The following is an 18543-nucleotide window of genomic DNA, read 5'->3' on the forward strand; positions in this document are numbered from 1 at the left end:
GGAGTCCCCTCGGCGGATTGAACGCCGGTCTCGGAGTCCCCTCGGCGGATTGAACGCCGGTCTCGGAGTCCCCTCGGCGGATTGAACACCGGTCTCGGAGTCCCCTCGGCGGATTGAACGCCGGTCTCGGAGTCCCCTCAGCGGATTGAACGCCGGTCTCGGAGCCCCTCAGCGGATTGAACGCCGGTCTCGGAGTCCCCTCGGCGGATTGAACGCCGGTCTCGGAGTCCCCTCGGCCGGCCAGACGTCCTCCGGATCCAGTGCAGAGAGACCCTTTGGTCCGGGCCGGTGCAGAGTCCCCTCGATTGGGGACCACGAACTAGGCAGCTTTCGTTCCAAACAGAAAATTAATCACGAAGTCTGTGGAATGTTTTCAGCTCTACCGGAATTTGCTTAGGCCACTCAGTCTGGAGCAAGTGGCACATGTGCTGGAGCGTAGCAATACGCTGTGACTCGGTTTTGAGTTAGTCGCAAGAGACAAGGTTTCTGATGGACTGAGTGATGATCGATGTGACACGTGTCGTCATCTGTGAACAAGTCAACACCAGAGTCCAAAACAAGTGTCGAGCGGCTGAGCATGTCAGCTACGTGGTTGCGACTGCCAGCGATGTACTGCACATCAGTTATACTGATGAAGGCGATCTGAACATCGGCTGATTGGTAGTGGTCTGTGCCCAGATCCAGTTGTAGGGTAGTTAGCGCTTGGTGATCCGTACGGAGGGTAAATTTCCTGCCATAGAGGTAGATGTGCCACCGTTCACATGCGTAGATGCAAGTGAGTGCTTTGCGTTCCCTTGTAGAGTATTTACATTCTGCAGACGAGAGCGTGCGAGAGGAGTAGGCAACTGGGCGTTCCAGGCCGTCAATCCATTGCGAGAGCACAGCACCCATGGCGGTGTCTGATGCATATGTGGTGACGTACATAGTGGCATTTGGATCAAAATGCACGAGTATAGGAGGGGATGTGATTTTCTCCTTAAGCGCGGTGAATGCCTGAGCCTGGGAATCTGTCCATTCCCAAGGGACGTCCTTGCGCAGCAACTTGTGAAGTGGTTCGGCAATGTGTGCGTGGTGCGTGACGAACTTCAGATAGACGTTGCAAGTGCCGAGGAATGATGAAAGTTCTTTGACATTGGTAGCCTCCTGTGTTCGCTGGATCGCATCAATGTTGTCAAGCGTTGACTTGACACCTTGTGCTGTGACTCTGTAGCCCAGAAAGTTTATTTCTCCAGCAGCGAATGTACTTATCGGCATTAAGTGTAACATTGTGTGTTACAAGTCTAGCCATAACTGCGTGAAGTCGCTGGTCATGTTCTTCCATTGTCCATCAAGCAGATTGGGGGCTCTCTCTATGCCTGCTAGCACAGTAGTGACAATCTTCTGAAATGCACTTGGTGCAGAAGATAGTCCGTAGGGCATGCGTCAATACTGAAACAGACCATCATGCATCGTGAATGCCGTGAGCAGTTTGCTGCCTTCCATGAGGGGTATTTGCAGGTAACTGCAGCGCATGTCGAGTTTCATAAAGACTATTGAGCCGTGGAATTCTGAAGACAGTTTGTCGATGGTAGGAAGAGGGTACTTGTCGGGAATGATGGCCTTGTTGACCTTTTTTAGGTCACTGTTTTGGTGGATCTCCCCATTTTTACATCAAGCAATGACTAAGGTCAAGATCCAGGGTGAAGAGTCGATGCTCTCAATGATTCCCTGAGATTCGAGTCACGTTAATTCTGGAACCGTGAATGGGAGACGGTGAAGTCGCTGCGTAACCGGTTTGACAGAAGGGTCAACGTGGGGATGATGGCAGAATTTTGTTGTCACACCAAACCCTGTGAAGATTGAGATACTGCTTGTCAAAGTCCACCGTGTACACAGGTGGTGCCGGTTGGGTCGTAAACTTTGAATCCAAGCTTGTCAAAAAGGTCAACATCCATGAGGCTTCATCCCTTCGTGACATAAAAGGAAAAGTTCTCCAATGTTATGTCCTTAAAGTAGATTGGGACAGATATGACCCCAAGTACCTCAATTTTGGAGTCGGAGTACGCATGTAGAGTGGAAGTTGCGGGCTGCAGTTGACAGTGGGTTTTGTACACAGCCTCGCTCAACATGGAGACTTTCACTCCAAGGTCAATGAGGAGGCAGCAGGGCGTGCCGTCAATGTTTACCTCACAGCCCTTGAATTTGCCCAGACCGATGTACGAAATGTCACTAACAGTGTAAACCATACTGGGTTCATCACTATCGGGCTTGTCCACATGTCGAATATGTTGCGATGAGCGACAGACACAAGCAAAATGGTTCATTTTACCACATGCAGAGCATTTCTTCCCACGTGCAGGGCAGTTAGGACTCTTTGCTGAATGTGATTTGTCCTCCACAGTTAAAGCAGTGGAAGTTAGGCCCGCGATCCGTAGTGGGTGGCTTATTACTAGCTCTGGGTCTCTACTGTGATTTCCACTTTGGACGAATGCCTTGCACATGGGCTGTAGCTGCAGTCTGCTACACAGGGGGAGCAGGGGATCTGATCACTTTTGAATCGGAAAGCGTTGTTTCGATTTGGATGCCCATATTTGGTTGCTTTGTCTAATGTCAATTTATCATCTTCCATTAGCAAGCATTCCCGAATGCAGGGATCGTTGTTTTCTCAATAATTTGATCCCTGATCATTTCCTCTGAGTGCTCCAAAGTTACACGTAGCGGCCGGTTCAGTTAATGAAATGACATATTGTTTGATTGGTTCACCATTCCCTTGCCCCCTTTGACAAAATTGGTATCTCTCCATCATGATACTTTTCTTTGGCCCAAAATATTTCCCTCGGGCGCTTACCGCTTTGTCGTAGGACTCTGTGTCTTCGATTTGGCCGAAGATGCATTGGCCCTCGGTGCCGTGGGGATAAGTATTGCACAGCAGTGAGCTGGTGTTACATTGTCATGTCTAACACACTCGCCGTGATGGACGTAGAATTTTTTTAAATTCAACTTGGCCACGGGATTGGAGGGTCCCCGGGTGTGGAAAGGAAAGGGTTGGGGGGGGCGGGGTGGTGGTGGCAGGGGGTAGGGAGGTTAATTTGAGTCATCCTTGTCGCCAAATTATGTTGTGTACGTGTAAATAACTGACAAACTGAGCCAGGAAAAATGTAACTTAACTTAACTTAACTGTGCTTTTATACAACCCAAAATGGTGTCCCCAAACCAGCATGAGTACAGCAACTGTGAATAGCTCCCGCAGGGTCCTAATGCCCGTCCAGTGAGCTGTAACACATAGAGGATGAACACAACACAAACCATGGAGTATAAACCTTCAAGTTGTTGACTGTGTTACAAAATGTCACAGTGAGCTCAGTACGTGCAGAGCAATTTGAGCTTCAGAACACTGGGGTAGGGAACTGCTGGCTGCTAGAATGGTGCCCAGAGTCACACACTCAGGAGCTGTGCTGCGGTCTGGAGTACAGTGGGGACAAAACATTTCTGTCACTGGAAGAATGTCAGCTAATGATGAAAAGAGGGTCTCTAAATTGCACACTCTTGACCGATGTGATGCACTGAAGTAAAGGAACATCTGTCAGCTGTGGCTCAGTGGGTAGCACTCTCGTCTCTGAGTCAGAAGGTCGTGGGTTCAAGTCCCACTCCAGAGACTGAGCACATAAATATAGGCTGACACTCCAGCGCAGTGCCGAGGGAGTGCTGCAATGTCAGAGGTGCCGTCTTTTGGATGGGGCATTAAACCGAGGCTCCGCCTGCTCTCAGGTGGATGTAAAAGATCCCATGACACTATTTTAAAGAAGAGCAGGGGAGTTATGCCTAGTGTCCTGGCCAATAATTGTCCCTCTAACATCTAAAACACATTATTCTGGCTATTTATCATGCTGCTGTTTGTGGGAGCTTGCTGTGCGCAAATTGGCTGCCGCGTTTCCCACATTACAACAGTGACTAGGCTCCAAAAAGTACTTAATGAGGCTGTAAAGCTGTTTGGGACACCAGTGGTCGTGAAAGGTGCTATATAAATGCAAGTCTTTCATTTTATCTAACTGCTAACCCTATTTCACATCATTCTGCCAAAGAAACCTGTGCACAATTAAATGATTGCTTTACTGGTATCCATTGGAGTCCATACCTAGTGATCCTGCAATATTGTAGTCTTCATACACACACAGAATTTACAGCACGGAATCAGGCCATTTAGCTCAAGCAGCAGGTGTCTGCCCCCCACATGAGTAAATAGTCCCAATCATATTTACCCGCCTTGTTCCCATATATCTTCAACCCCTTTTCCACCTCTCCAATCTAATCTTCAATAGTGACGCAGTTTTTGCCTCAACCATTAACCCTGGCAGTGAATCCCACCTCCTCGTGTCTCCTGCACTCTGTTCTAAATCTGACATTTCATCTTGTATTTCTGGCCCCTCGTTCTAGACCCCTCAACTACTGGAAATAGTTTGCTTCTGTCTCCCCCGTAACATCCTTTCTTCACTTGAAACTCTTCTACCATATCACACTGTAATCTGCGTTCTACCGAAAAACGCTTCAGTCTCTTGCATGACTGCATTCAGAAATTTTAGCCAGTTAATCTGCAAGTCTTTCTGGACTTTTGATCTCACCATGATTAAACCTTCTTGCTCTAAGATTCCCTTGGCACCTGAGCAAACCCATTCCATCTCTGCTGTGGTCCCTGTTATTGGGTGAAGTCCAGTGGATTGGTTGACTGGTTTGAGCTATTTAACCCTCAATGCAGTGTTCTGATTGATTCTGGACCAGCACATGACCTCATCTGACACTCTTTGTTACACTTCATAGAATCATGGAAATTTACAGCACGGAAGGAGGCCATTTCGGCCCATCGTGTTTGTGCCGGCCGACAAAGAGCTACCCAGCCTAATCCCACTTTCCAGCTCTTGGTCCATAGCCCTGTCGGTTCTGGTGGTTTAAGTGCAGATGTGAGGGTTTCTGACTCTGCCACCCTTTCAGACAGTGAGTTCCAGACAACCCTCTGTGTGAAGAAATTGCTCCTTAAAACCCCTCTAAAACTCCCTCCAATTACTTGAAATTAAACCCCCTGGTTGTTGACCCCTCTGCTAAGGGAAATAGGTCCTTCCTATCCACTCTATCTAGGCCCCTTATCATTTTAGACACCTCAATAAGGTCTCCCCTCTGCCTCCTCTGTTCCAAAGAAAACAAACCCAGCCTATCCAATCTTTCCTCGTAGCTAAAATTCTCCATTCCAGGCAACATCCTTGTAAATCTCCTTTGCACCCTCTCCAGTGCAATCACATCTTTCCTGTAATGTGGTGACCAGAACTGCACACAGTACTCTAGCTGTGGCCTAACCAGTGTTGTATACAGTTTAAGCATAACCCCCTCTGCTCTTGTATTCTGTGCCTCGGCTAATAAAGACAAGCATTCCGTATGCCATCTTAACCACCTTATCTACCTGGCCTGCTACCTTCAGGGATCTGTGGACCTGCACTCCAAGGTCCCTTTGTTCCTCTGCACTTCTCAGTGTCGTACCATTTAATGTGTATTCCCTTGCCTTGTTAGCCCTCCCGAAATGCATTATCTCACACTTCTCCGGATTAAATTCCATTTGCCACTGCTCTGCCCACCTGACCAGTTGATACCTTCCTGCAGTCTGCAGCTTTTAGTATCATCTCGTTTCTTTATTTACATCGCCTGCCTTTTTTTTATGGAGTATTTTCAGCTTTTGCGGGTTTGACATCCATGAACTTGCGCTGGTTTGAATTTCCCGAAGCCCGAGGGTGAAGCTAGTTTACAGGTGTAGTTTATATTAGCAAACTGCTCCATCAATTTCTTGCAGGTTAGGAGCTTGAACGGCTCTTTTCTTGAATCTAGTTTGCTTTAGGACTTTAGAGTCCAAGTAAATTTGCATTTTGCCATTCTCTTTGCCAGCAATTATTAATGAATGAACCCATTCTGTTCATGCCGCCTTCCACTGAGCTATTTTTAATGTTCCTCAAACATGAAGTGGTGTTTTATTGGATGGGTACATTACCCGGGTAACTTCCATAGTCCTGCTCCAGCACCAACTGGCAGTCCTTGAAACAGATCTGTGTATTCCTGTGTGCTCCAACCTTCCTATCCACTCCTTTTCCAGCAGATTGAGTTACCCCCATGTCTAAAATTGGCTGCACTTCTTTCAACACCATTGCTAATATTGTGTGACCAGTGTATCTGTGTGTGATACTGGGGAACTCACTGCTTTCATTGGGTATCCCATCACTTATTATAGCCTGCTGCCGTTTCTGGGCATTCTGCAATCTCGCTCCGATATGATGTGTATTTGTGGCCTTACGCTCACTGTAACCTCTGACACAGTGGACTGTTTCATGTGTGTTTACCCAAAGGCTGGGTAACGTTTTGAGTCTATACCTTTCTCCTGTGTGCACTGATGTCTCTCTTTCTGTCTCTACCTCAGCTATGACGGGCTGTTTCAAATCCCCAACTTGTTTCTTTAAGAGATTGGGCAGACTAGGCCTATATTCTCCAGAGTTTAGAAGAATGAGAGGTGATCTCATTGAAACATACAACATTCTTACAGGGTAGATGCAAGGAGGATGTTTTCCCTGGCTGGGGAGTCTAGAACCGGGGGGGCACAGTCTCAGGATAAGGGGTCGGCCATTTAGGACTGAGATGAGGAGAAACCTCTTCACTCAGAGGGCGGTGAATCTTTGGAATTCTCTACCCCAGAGGGCTGTGGATGCTCAGTCATTGAGTATATTCAACACCGTGATCGATAGATTTTTTGATATTAAGGGAATCAAGGATATGGGGACAGTGCAGGAAAGTGGAGTTGAGGTAGAAGATCAGCCATGATCTCATTGAATGGCGGAGCAGGCTCGAGGGGCCGAATGGCCGATTCCTGCTCCTATTTCTTGTTCTGTTGTTGATCCCTCTCTGCCTGCCGTACAGCCTGAATAGTTCCATTCTCCTCACCGTTCTTTGCTCCATCATGGATTGTGTCTAAAGTCCAAGCTTTTTCTTGAAGCTGCTCCTTTTTCTAAGACCACTATCTGGTTTTCCATAAATTAATGATATTTTACTAGATTCATGGTTTATTGTGACTCCTTCCAAACCGATCAAAGGGGATCCACTTTGGGGCAGGTGGTTGTGAGCCTAGTGGTAATGTGTAGTGTGATTGTTAAACCTTTGCTAATAAATCAACTCGTTCTTAACAGCAACGTGTTGTTACGAATTCTTAAGCAAAGAACCATGAAACCAAATACATTACAATTCCCACATGCAGGCTGTCAAATTGAGAAGGATACTATTCAGAGGATCTTGCTGTGTGCACATTGGCTGCAGTGAATAGATTTCTACAAGTATTTCACTGGCTGTAAAACACTTTGGGACGTCCTGCGGTCATGAAAGGCGCTATCGAAATGAAAATCTTTCCTTTCCTGTGGCTGTACTACCCTGACTTGGGGCCCTGTGGCTGGGGGAGAAGCTTTGAGGGACCAGGTTGTGAGCCGGATACTCCACTTCTGCGTAGTGGTTGGAACCACAGTGTTGATGAGGTTAAGCTCCTGGTCCGCAACCACCTTCCTGTACATCGGGCAGGACTGCAGTTACTGGAGTCTTTGACTTTCAGCCCCGTTGGCCTTGCCTTTGATGGATAGCTCTCAGCGTGTTTGAAGTTTCAGGCCCCATGGCTTTGAGTTGAACAACCTACCACCAACCCATCTCCAATCTAGGAGGCCATTTTGGACCGTCGCCGAAGCCCTTCAGCGATCTCCCCTCAGCCTTGATGACCGTTGGCAAAATGCTTGAAAGAACTGCGATATATGGAATGGATTCCTGATGGAGGAGCCCACAGTACAACCTGAAGGATCAAACCTTCCTCGCAAACAGTGGACAACCACCAACCGCCTCAGAACCGGTCATGGTCGCTGCTGCCACCTTCTCCATAGGTGGGAGATTAAAGCCTCCCCATCGTGTGACTGTGGAGCTCCTAATCAGACTCTGGAGCACATCATTGAGCCCTGCCCTCAGAGGGAATTCACAGGCAGCCTACAAGATAGCCACGCTGTTACACCGGGAGCTTTGGCCTGGATATCCGACTGGGATATTGACATTTGGTTTGCTTTGTTGCTACCGTACGAAATAATTTTTGAGTTGAACAGCTGCACAATATACAAGGATTCTCCCCGTTAGTTATCCAGCAAATGTCTGTGCAAATGACACTACTGTTTTCAACAATGTACATCAAAGACGAGTTTGGTGGCGAGGTACAGAAACATTGCTTGTAGACATTCTGCTCACTTCAAGCGGCAGGTTCAGCAGAAACTAGATAGCGCAGAAGGAAGGAAAGCAGGGATTACTGTACAAAAGAAGAAATTGCATTTAGATAGCATCTTTCACAACCTCGATGCCCCAAAGCACCTTACAGCCAGTGAAGTATTTTTGAAGTGTAGTCACTAATAACACAGGGAAACGCGGCAACCTATTGTGCACAGCAAGCTCCCACAAACAGCAATGAGGTAGTGACCAGATAATCTGCATTACTGATGTTGGTTGAGGGACAAATATTGGTCAGGACACCGAGGGGAACTCCCCTGCTCTTTTTTGAAGGTACTCTTTTGCGTCCACCTGAGAGGCAGATGGGACCTCTGTTTAACGTCTCGTCCGAAAGAGGGCATTGTAACCTGATTGGGTGCCATGTATTAATACCTCCATTTCCATTTTTTATTAGCACACACTATTATTCAGATGTTGTCCCAATGAAGCCAACCCTCACCACCAGCTACATCCACGGTGCTATGGACATGCCACTGCTCCCCAAAACCATCGGTCAGTGTCTCGACGAGACGGTCAGTAATCACCCCGATAAAGAAGCACTGGTGTTTCTGCGGGACGGAATCAGGAAGACCTTTGGGCAGTTGAAACAAGAGGTGAGAGCATGCTTCTTGATGATTTTTCTAAATTTTTCTCCCCCTCCTTGGACTTTAAATCCATTTGGGTCCTTTTAATGTTTGAACCTCCTCTTGCTGTTGCAGTACTGGACAGAGAGTAGGGGTTAAGGTTGGTCTCTGACTGGCGGAAGGTCTACAGGGATTGGTGCTGCTCGTCACCATTTATACAAACCATTTGGACTCGGGAATCAGAAGTACGATTCCAAAATCTGCGGATGACACCAAATTGGGGCCTGTAGTTAATACAGAGGAGGACTGCGTCACAATACAAGAAGACATTGATAAACTTACAGAATGGGCGTGCAATTGGCAAATGAACTTCAATATGAAGAAGTGTGAGGTGGTGCATTTGGTAGGAAAAATAAGGAAGCCTCCGACTGCTTGGAAATAAGAGCCTATATGGGGTAGAGGAGCAGGGGGATCTGGGATACAGATGCACATCACTAAAAGTGCAGTTTAATAAAGGGTTCATTTCTAGAGGGATAGAAGTTACGTTAATCTGGGTTAGACCACACTGCGCAGTTCTGCTCTCCGTATTCTAATAAGGAAATAGATGCACTGGAGAAGGTGCAAACAAGACTTGCAAGGATGATACCTGAACAGGGGTTAGAACTACCAGGGGAGAGGGAATGGGCTGGGACTGTTGTCTCTGGGAAAGACCAGGCTGAGGCGTGAGCTAATCGAGGTTTTCAAGATTATAAAAGGGTTTGATAGGTTTGACGTAGAGATGTTTCCACGTGTGGGGGAGACCAGAACCAGGGGCCATAAATATAAAATAGTCACTAATAAATCCCATCGGGAATTCAGGAGAAACTTCTTTACCCAGAGAATGGTGAGAATGTGGAACTTGTTTCCACATGGATATGTTGAGTTGAACAGCATAGATACATTTAAAGGTAAATAAGCACAAGGGAGAAGGGAACAGAAGGTAATTGTGATGGGGCGAGGGGGCTGGTGTGGAGCATAAACACCGGCACGGACCCGCTGGGCCGCATGGCCTGTTTCTGTGGAAAACTTTTTTGACTATCTGTTTTGTGTGTGGTGCCATATCCCTTTCCATTAGGTTCTAATCAATCTTTGGCCTGCGTGTGTGAAATATGGTACGTACATTGTCAAATGTCTATTTAGGAGGGTGTCAATCTGTGCTTGTGGACGGAAAGTCTGAAGACAGTAATCCCCCACCCACAGTAGTCATACTATTCTAACTTGCCGCAGCAACAGGACTTGAGTCAGAGCCATGGGCAGCACCACTGGGGAGAGAGGGACCAGGAGTGGTACTGGAGGCAGGGGAGAGACGCTCAGGGGGGAGGAACCCATAGTGATATTTCTGTTTATCTACTGCCATTTGTCTCTCTTTTAACAAACCAGTCTTTGATCCACCGAGGGATAGTTGTGATGATTTTGAAGCTTGGGAGCGAGTTGGGGGAGTGACATAGCTCGATATTGTTGGAGGAGTGGAAGGGTATTGGGAAGTGGGGGGTGGCCTTGGATCTTGCAGCAGTGAGAGGTAGTTGTGGGGTCTGTCAGTAATATGCTGGGGAGTAGTATATGGGAGCTTAGACTCTTTGACATTGACTTCGCCGCCCTAAGCGAGACCCAGCGAGCAGAGGAAGGCCAGCTTAAAGAACAAGGTGGAGGTTATACCTTTTTCTGGAAAGGAAAACCAGAGGAAGAATGCCGCCTTCATGCAGTCGGCTTTGCCGTCAAAAATGAACTGGTCGGCCGCCTGCGGGATTAACGAACGCCTGATGACCCTTCGTCTTACCCTATCCCGAAACCAGTGCCACAGTCATCAGTGCGTATGCCCCAACACTCGATGCAACGGACAAGGCTAAAAAGGGTTTCTGTTCCAACCTTGAGACATCCCTGTACGGCGTCCCCAAGGACGACAAATTGGTCCTCCGAGGAGACTTTAATGCTAGGGTCGGCAAAGACACAGCCCTCCGGGGAGGCGTGATGGCAGAGAGGGAGTAGGGAAAGCCAACTCCAGTGGTACCCTACTCCTGACAAAATGTCTACAACACAAATTCATCACCAACACCCTGTTCTGTCAGAGGGACAAATACAAGGCATCGTGGCAACACCCTCGCTCCAAACACTGGCACCTGCTTGACGATGTCATCGTCTACGCCAAGGATGTGCGCATCACCCGTGCCATGACGGGAGCTGATGACTGCTGGATGGACCATCGCCGAATCCGATCCATCATTAATATTAACATAGTCCCAAAGCAGAGGGGACAGCAGAAGCAGTGCGGCAAAAAAATTAATGCCGGGGCACTTAAAGACCCAGCTAAGAGAGCCCTATACAGCCAACGCCTCACAGCCAATCTGGCGTGCCTTGATGACCCTGGGATGCTCAATGCCCACAGCGCTTGGTCTGCCCTTCAGGCCTCTATAACCAGTGACAGTGAAGAGACACTTGGTCACTCAACTAGTAAACACCAGGACTGGTTTGATGAAAACGATCAGGAGATCCAAGAACTAATAGACCGTAAGCGCAGAGCATTTTTGAGCCTCCAACAACAACCAAACTCGGGTGCTACAAAACAACGTTATAAACGGCTCAAGGCTGAGGTCCAACAAAAAACCCTGGACCTAAAGAACAGTTGATGGATGGAGAAAGCACAGGAGACACAACAACTGGCCGACAGCCGCAGTCAAGGCCACCTACGGTCCAAACTCCCAAGGCTCCACCCCACTCCTGGCCAAGAACGGGGAAACACTCATCAAGGACACTGAGGCTGTTGGGGCCCGCTGGAATGAGTACTTGGAAGATCTCCTCAATCGAGACTCTGCCTTTGACTCGAGTGTTCTCAACTCCATCCCGCAGCATGCAACCCGCCACAACCTCAGTGAAACCCCAACGCTGCATGAGGTAGGCAAAGCCATAAAACAGCTCAAGAACAACAAGGCTACGGGCGCGGATAGAATTCCTGCTGAGGCGCTAAAATATGGTGGGGGGGCGCTGTTGGCACGGATACATGACCTCATCTCTCTCATCTGGAGGGAGGAGAGCATGCCGGGAGATCTCCGAGATACAGTGTTTGTGACCATTTTTAAAAAGGGGACAAGTCCGACTGTGGCAATTACAGGGGAATCTCCCTGTTATCAACCACTGGGAAGGTTGTCGCTAGAGTTCTCCTCAACCGTCTTCTCCCTGTGGCTGAGGAGCTCCTCCCGGAGTCGCAGTGTGGATTTTGTCCCCTACGGGGAACAACAGACATGATCTTTGCAGCACGACAACTGCAGGAAAAATGTAGGGAGCAGCGCCAGCCCTTATACATGGCCTTTTTTGACCTTACAAAGGCCTTGGACACTTGACTGTGAGGGCTTATGGCACATCCTCTTCCGTTTTGGGTGCCCCCAAAAGTTTGTCGACGTCTTTTACCTGCTCCACGACGACATGCAGGCCGTGATCCTTAACAGCGGATCCGTTACAGACCCATTCCACGTCCGAACCGGAGTCAAACAGGGCTGCATCATCGCTCCAACCCTCTTCTCAATCTTCCTCGCTGCCATGTTCCACCTCACTGTCAACAAACTCCCCGCCGGAGTGGAACTAAATTACAGAACCAGTGGGAAGCTGTTTAACCTACGCCATCTCCAGGCTAGGTTCAAGATCAACCAAACCTCTGTCGTTGAACTGCAGTACGCAGACGACGCCTGCGTCTGCGCACATTCGGAGGCTGAACTCCAGGATTTAGTCGATGTATTCACCGAGGCATATGAAAGCATGGGCCTTACGCTTAACATCCATAAGACAAAGGTCCTCCACCAGCCTGTCCTCTCAGCACAGCACTGCCCCCCAGTCATCAAGATCCACAGCGAGGCCCTGGACAACGTGGACCACTTCCCATACCTCGGGAGCCTCTTATCAACAAAGGCAGACATTGAAGCGGAGATTCAACACCGCCTCCAGTGCGCCAGTGCAGCCTTCGGCCACCTGAGGAAAAGTGAAGACCAGGCCCTCAAACCTACCAAAAAGCTCATGGTCTACAGGGCTGTAGTAATACCCGCCCTCCTGTATAGATCAGAGGCATGGACGATGTACAGAAGACACATCAAGTCGTTGGAGATATATCACCAACAATGTCTCCGCAAGATCCTGCAAATCTCCTGGGAGGACAGGCGCACCAACATCAGTGTCCTCGCCCAGGCTAACGGTCCCAGCTTTGAAGCACTGACCACACTCGATCAGCTCCACTGGGCAGGCCACTTGGTTCGCATGCCAGACACGAGACTCCCAATGCAGAGCTCCTTCATGGCAAACGAGCCAAAGGTGGGCAGCGGAAATGTTACAAGGACACCCTCAAAGCCTCCCTGGTGAAGTGCAACATCACCACTGACACATGGGAGACCCTGGCCGAAGACCGCCCGAGGTGGAGAAAGTGCATCTGGGAGGGCACTGAGCTCTTCGAATCTCAACACTGTGAGCGTGAAGAGGTCAGGCACAGGCAGCGGAAGGAGCGTGTGGTAAATCAGTCCCATCCCCCCCCTTCCCCCGACGAATGTCTGTCCCGTCTTTGACAGGGTCTGTGGCTCTCGTGTTGGACTGTTCACCTACCAAAGAACTCACTTTAGGAGTGGAAGCAAGTCTTCCTCGATTCCGAGGGACTGTCTGATGATGGGGGTGTAGTGGGGGATGGTCTTAACGTGTGAGCATTGGGGAAGGGGATTGGTGGAGGTGGGAATCAAGGGGATTCGCAGTGTTGCCAGTGTGGAAAACACTCTCACATTGGTGGAACCCGCTATCTGTCGTTTAAAGCACTCACTGTCCCTTTACTATCCAAGTGCAGGAAGCACTTAAAGCTACTAAGGCCCAAAGTGCAGCTCATGGGATTTCCTTGGCATCAATGGAAAGATGTAGGTGGGCAGGGGATGAACGGGTGCCTTTGAATGTAATATCACCCGTCTCCGCCCCTGCCTCAGCTCATCCGCTGCTGAAACCCTCATCCATGCCTTTGTTACCTCCAATATGTCGAGGAACCAACTAGGGGGGAGGCCATCTTAGACTGGGTGTTGTGTAATGAGAGAGGATTAATTAGCAATCTCATTGTGCGAGGCCCCTTGGGGAAGAGTGACCATAATATGGTGGAATTCTGCATTAGGATGGAGAATGAAACCGTTAATTCAGAGACCACGGTCCAGAACTTAAAGAAGGGTAACTTTGAAGGTATGAGGCGTGAATTGGCTAGGATAGATTGGCGAATGATACTTAAGGGGTTGACTGTGGATGGGCAATGGCAGACATTTAGAGACCGCATGGATGAACTACAACAATTGTACATTCCTGTCTGGCGTAAAAATAAAAAAGGGAAGGTGGCTCAACCGTGGCTATCAAGGGAAATCCGGGATAGTATTAAAGCCAAGGAAATGGCATACAAATTGGCCAAAAATAGCAGTGAACCCGGGGACTGGGAGAAATTTAGAACTCAGCAGAGGAGGACAAAGGGTTTGATTAGGGCAGGGAAAATGGAGTACGAGAAGAAGCTTGCAGGGAACATTAAGGCGGATTGCAAAAGTTTCTATAGGTATGTAAAGAGAAAAAGGTTAGTAAAGACAAACGTAGGTCCCCTGCAGTCAGAATCAGGGGAAGTCATAACGGGGATCAAAGAAATGGCAGACCAATTGAACAAGTACTTTGGTTCGGTATTCACTAAGGAGGACATCAACAACCTTCCGGATATAAAAGGGGTCAGAGGGTCTAGTAAGAAGGAGGAACTGAGGGAAATCTTTATTAGTCGGGAAATTGTGTTGGGGAAATTGATGGGATTGAAGGCCGATAAATCCCCAGGGTCTGATGGACTGCATCCCAGAGTACTTAAGGAGGTGGCCTTGGAAATAGTTGATGCATTGACAGTCATTTTCCAACATTCCATTGACTCTGGATCAGTTCCTATCGAGTGGAGGGTAGCCAATGTAACCCCACTTTTTAAAAAAGGAGGGAGAGAGAAAACAGGGAATTATAGACTGGTCAGCCTGACCTCAGTAGTGGGTAAAATGATGGAATCAATTATTAAGGATGTCATAGCAGTGCATTTGGAAAATGGTGACATGATAGGTCCAAGTCAGCATGGATTTGTGAAAGGGAAATCATGCTTGACAAATCTTCTGGAATTTTTTGAGGATGTTTCCAGTAAAGTGGACAAGGGAGAACCAGTTGATGTGGTATATTTGGACTTTCTGAAGGCTTTCGACAAGGTCCCACACAAGAGATTAATGTGCAAAGTTAAAGCACATGGGATTGGGGGTAGTGTGCTGACATGGATTGAGAACTGGTTGTCAGACAGGAAGCAAAGAGTAGGAGTAAATGGGTACTTTTCAGAATGGCAGGCAGTGACTAGTGGGGTACCGCAAGGTTCTGTGCTGGGGCCCCAGCTGTTTACATTGTACATTAATGATTTAGACAAGGGGATTAAATGTAGTATCTCCAAATTTGTGGATGACACTAAGTTGGGTGGCAGTGTGAGCTGCGAGGAGGATGCTATGAGGCTGCAGAGTGACTTGGATAGGTTAGGTGAGTGGGCAAATGCATGGCAGATGAAGTATAATGTGGATAAATGTGAGGTTATCCACTTTGGTGTTAAAAACAAAGAGACAGACTATTATCTGAATGGTGACAGATTAGGAAAAGGGGAGGTGCAACGAGACCTGGGTGTCATGGTACATCAGTCATTGAAGGTTGGCATGCAGGTACAGCAGGCGGTTAAGAAAGCAAATGGCATGTTGGCCTTCATAGCGAGGGGATTTGAGTACAGGGGCAGGGAGGTGTTGCTACAGCTATACAGGGCCTTGGTGAGGCCACACCTGGAGTATTGTGTACAGTTTTGGTCTCCTAACTTGAGGAAGGACATTCTTGCTATTGAGGGAGTGCAGCGAAGATTCACCAGACTGATTCCCGGGATGGTGGGACTGACCTATCAAGAAAGACTGGATCAACTGGGCTTGTATTCACTGGAGTTCAGAAGAATGAGAGGGGACCTCATAGAAACGTTTAAAATTCTGACGGGTTTAGACAGGTTGAATGCAGGAAGAATGTTCCCAATGTTGGGGAAGTCCAGAACCAGGGGTCACAGTCTAAGGATAAGGGGTAAGCCATTTAAGACCGAGATGAGGAGAAACTTCTTCACCCAGAGAGTGGTGAACCTGTGGAATTCTCTACCACAGAAAGTAGTTGAGGCCAATTCACTAAATATATTCAAAAGGGAGTTAGATGAAGTCCTTACTACTCGGGGGATCAAGGGGTATGGCAAGAAAGCAGGAAGGGGGTACTGAAGTTGCATGTTCAGCCATGAACTCATTGGATGGCGGTGCAGGTTAGAGGGGCTGAATGGCCTACTCCTGCACCTATTTTCTATGTATGTTTCTATGTTTCAGACTTGACTATTCCAACACACTCCTGGCTGGCCTCCCACATTCTACCCTACGTAAACTTGAAGTCATCCAAAACTCCGCTGCCCATGTCCTAACTCTCTCCTTGTCCCGTTCTTCCATCACCCTGTGCTTGCTGACCTACATTAGCTCCTAGTTAAACAACGCCTCGAATTTAAAATTCTCATCCTTCTTTTCAACCACATCCGTGGTCTCGCCCCTCCCTACCTCTGTAATCTCCCTTGCAGCGCGAGCCGGTTCAGGAGGGTGACGGCTGTGAAGAGGGCGACCTGATTGGATGTCACCATAACCCAGGTCGGTGATTGGAGCATGGACAGGTACAGCAGGAGCGGCAAGAGATTGCAGAGCGATGGGATTGGGGCCCAGGAGTAGCGTAAGTTACGGGGCCCAGGGGCAGCACGGGCCAGCCCACACTGATATGTGTGCACACTAGGTCTGTGCAGCAGAGCAGGTCTCCAGTCGAGTTGGGTAACCCTTGCCACTGGACCAAGACCTCGCTCTGTCAAGCCCGTGTGGTGGCTGGTGTGCAACGGCCACCACACGTTAAAGAAATCCACGCACGGGCATCTTGCACCCTTCAACATGTAGTTCGGGATCCGGAATATTAGGTCCTTCATCGAAACACCTGTGAACTCATCCCTTTTTAGTGTGGAAGCAAGTCATCCTCGATACGAGGGACTGCCTATGATGATGATGAATCTTCTCCAGCCTTACAACTCCCCTGAGATGTCTGCACTCCTCCAATTCTGCCCTCTTGCACATCCCCGATTTTAATTGCTCCAACATTGGCGGCCGTGGCTTCAGTTGCCAAGGCTCTAAGCTCTGTAACTCATAAGAACATAAAAAATAGGAACAGGAGTAGGCCATACGGCCCCTCGAGCCTGCTCCGCCATTCAATAAGGTCATGGCTGATCAGATCATGTACTCCGCTCGACTTCCCCGCCCGCTCCCCATAACCCTTTACTCCCTTATCGTTTAAGAAACTGTCTATTTCTGTCTTAAATGTATTCAATGTCCCAGCTTCCACAGCTCTCTGGGGCAGCGAATTCCACAGATTTACAACCCTCTTGGAGAAGAAATTTCTCCTCATCTCAGTTTGAAATGGGCGGCCCCTTATTCTAAGATCATGCCCTCTAGTTCTAGTCTCCCCCATCAGTGGAAACATCCTCTCTGCATCCACCTTGTCAAGCCCCCTCACAATCTTTTACGTTTCGATAAGATCACCTCTCATTCTTCTGAATTCCAATGAGTAACCTACGCAATCTTTCCTCATAAGTCAACCCCCTCATCTCCGGAATCAACCAAGTGAACCTTCTCTGAACTGCCTCCAAAGCAAGTATATCCTTTCGTAAATATGGAAACCAAAACTGCACACAGTATTCCAGGTGTGGCCTCACCAATACCCTGTATAACTGTATCAAGACTTCCCTGCTTTTATACTCCATCCCCTTTGCAATAAAGGCCAAGATTCCATTGGCCTTCCTGATCACATGCTGTACCTGCGTACTAACCTTTTGTGTTTCATACACAAGTTACCCCCAGTTCCCGCTGTACTGCAGCACTTTGCAATCTTTCCCATTTAAATAATAACTTACTCTTTGATTTTTTTCTGCCAAAGTGCATGACCTCACACTTTCCAACATTATACTCCATCTGCCAAATTTTTGCCAACTCACTTAGCCTGTCTATGTCCTTTTGCAGATTTATGTGTCCTCCTCACACTCCCTCCTTAAACACCTCCACCTCTCCTTAAAACCTACCTATTTGACCAGGTTTCGGTCATCTGCTCTAATATCTCTATGTGGCTCGGTGTCAAATTTTGTTAATACTCCTGTGAAGGAGCTTGGAATGTTTTACTACATTAAAGGTGCTATATAAATGCAAGTTGTTATGCCTATTATTTTAGTATTTTGAAGTTTTTGTGTTTTGTTAATTGAAAATAGAAATATTTGCTTTAGTTTCTAGACTTCTGATCTGCTTAAATTCAGTAAGCAAATTATTACAAGTCGGATCGTATTTTCTTGGGTATGCACAACTTCTGGATCTGGACTTATGCGAACTGACCTTCGACCTTTTGTGAGAGAAGACCATTCTATAGCAACCCCAAAATATATCCCCCTCAGAGGCAATAGTAATGCTCCCTTAAAGTGAACAGAAATTGTTTTGAGAAGGTGATGGTGAGCCGCCGCCTTGAACCGCTGCAGTCCGTGTGGTGAAGGTGCTCC

The 18543-nt window shown here is 48.0% G+C and overlaps 1 protein-coding gene across 2 annotated transcripts in view; it reads left to right on the top strand.

The window, feature by feature from the left end:
- Positions 1-18543, top strand: part of acsf2 (acyl-CoA synthetase family member 2) — a 196153-nt gene that overhangs the window by 8189 nt on the left and 169421 nt on the right. For both annotated transcript variants that reach the window (XM_070857422.1, XM_070857423.1), the window contains exon 2: positions 8705-8903. In XM_070857422.1, coding sequence (XP_070713523.1) covers positions 8705-8903 — 199 coding nt within the window. The remainder of the gene's footprint in view (positions 1-8704; positions 8904-18543) is intronic.

Source organism: Pristiophorus japonicus, chromosome 16, assembly GCF_044704955.1.
Source record: "Pristiophorus japonicus isolate sPriJap1 chromosome 16, sPriJap1.hap1, whole genome shotgun sequence".
NCBI lineage: Eukaryota > Metazoa > Chordata > Chondrichthyes > Pristiophoridae > Pristiophorus > Pristiophorus japonicus.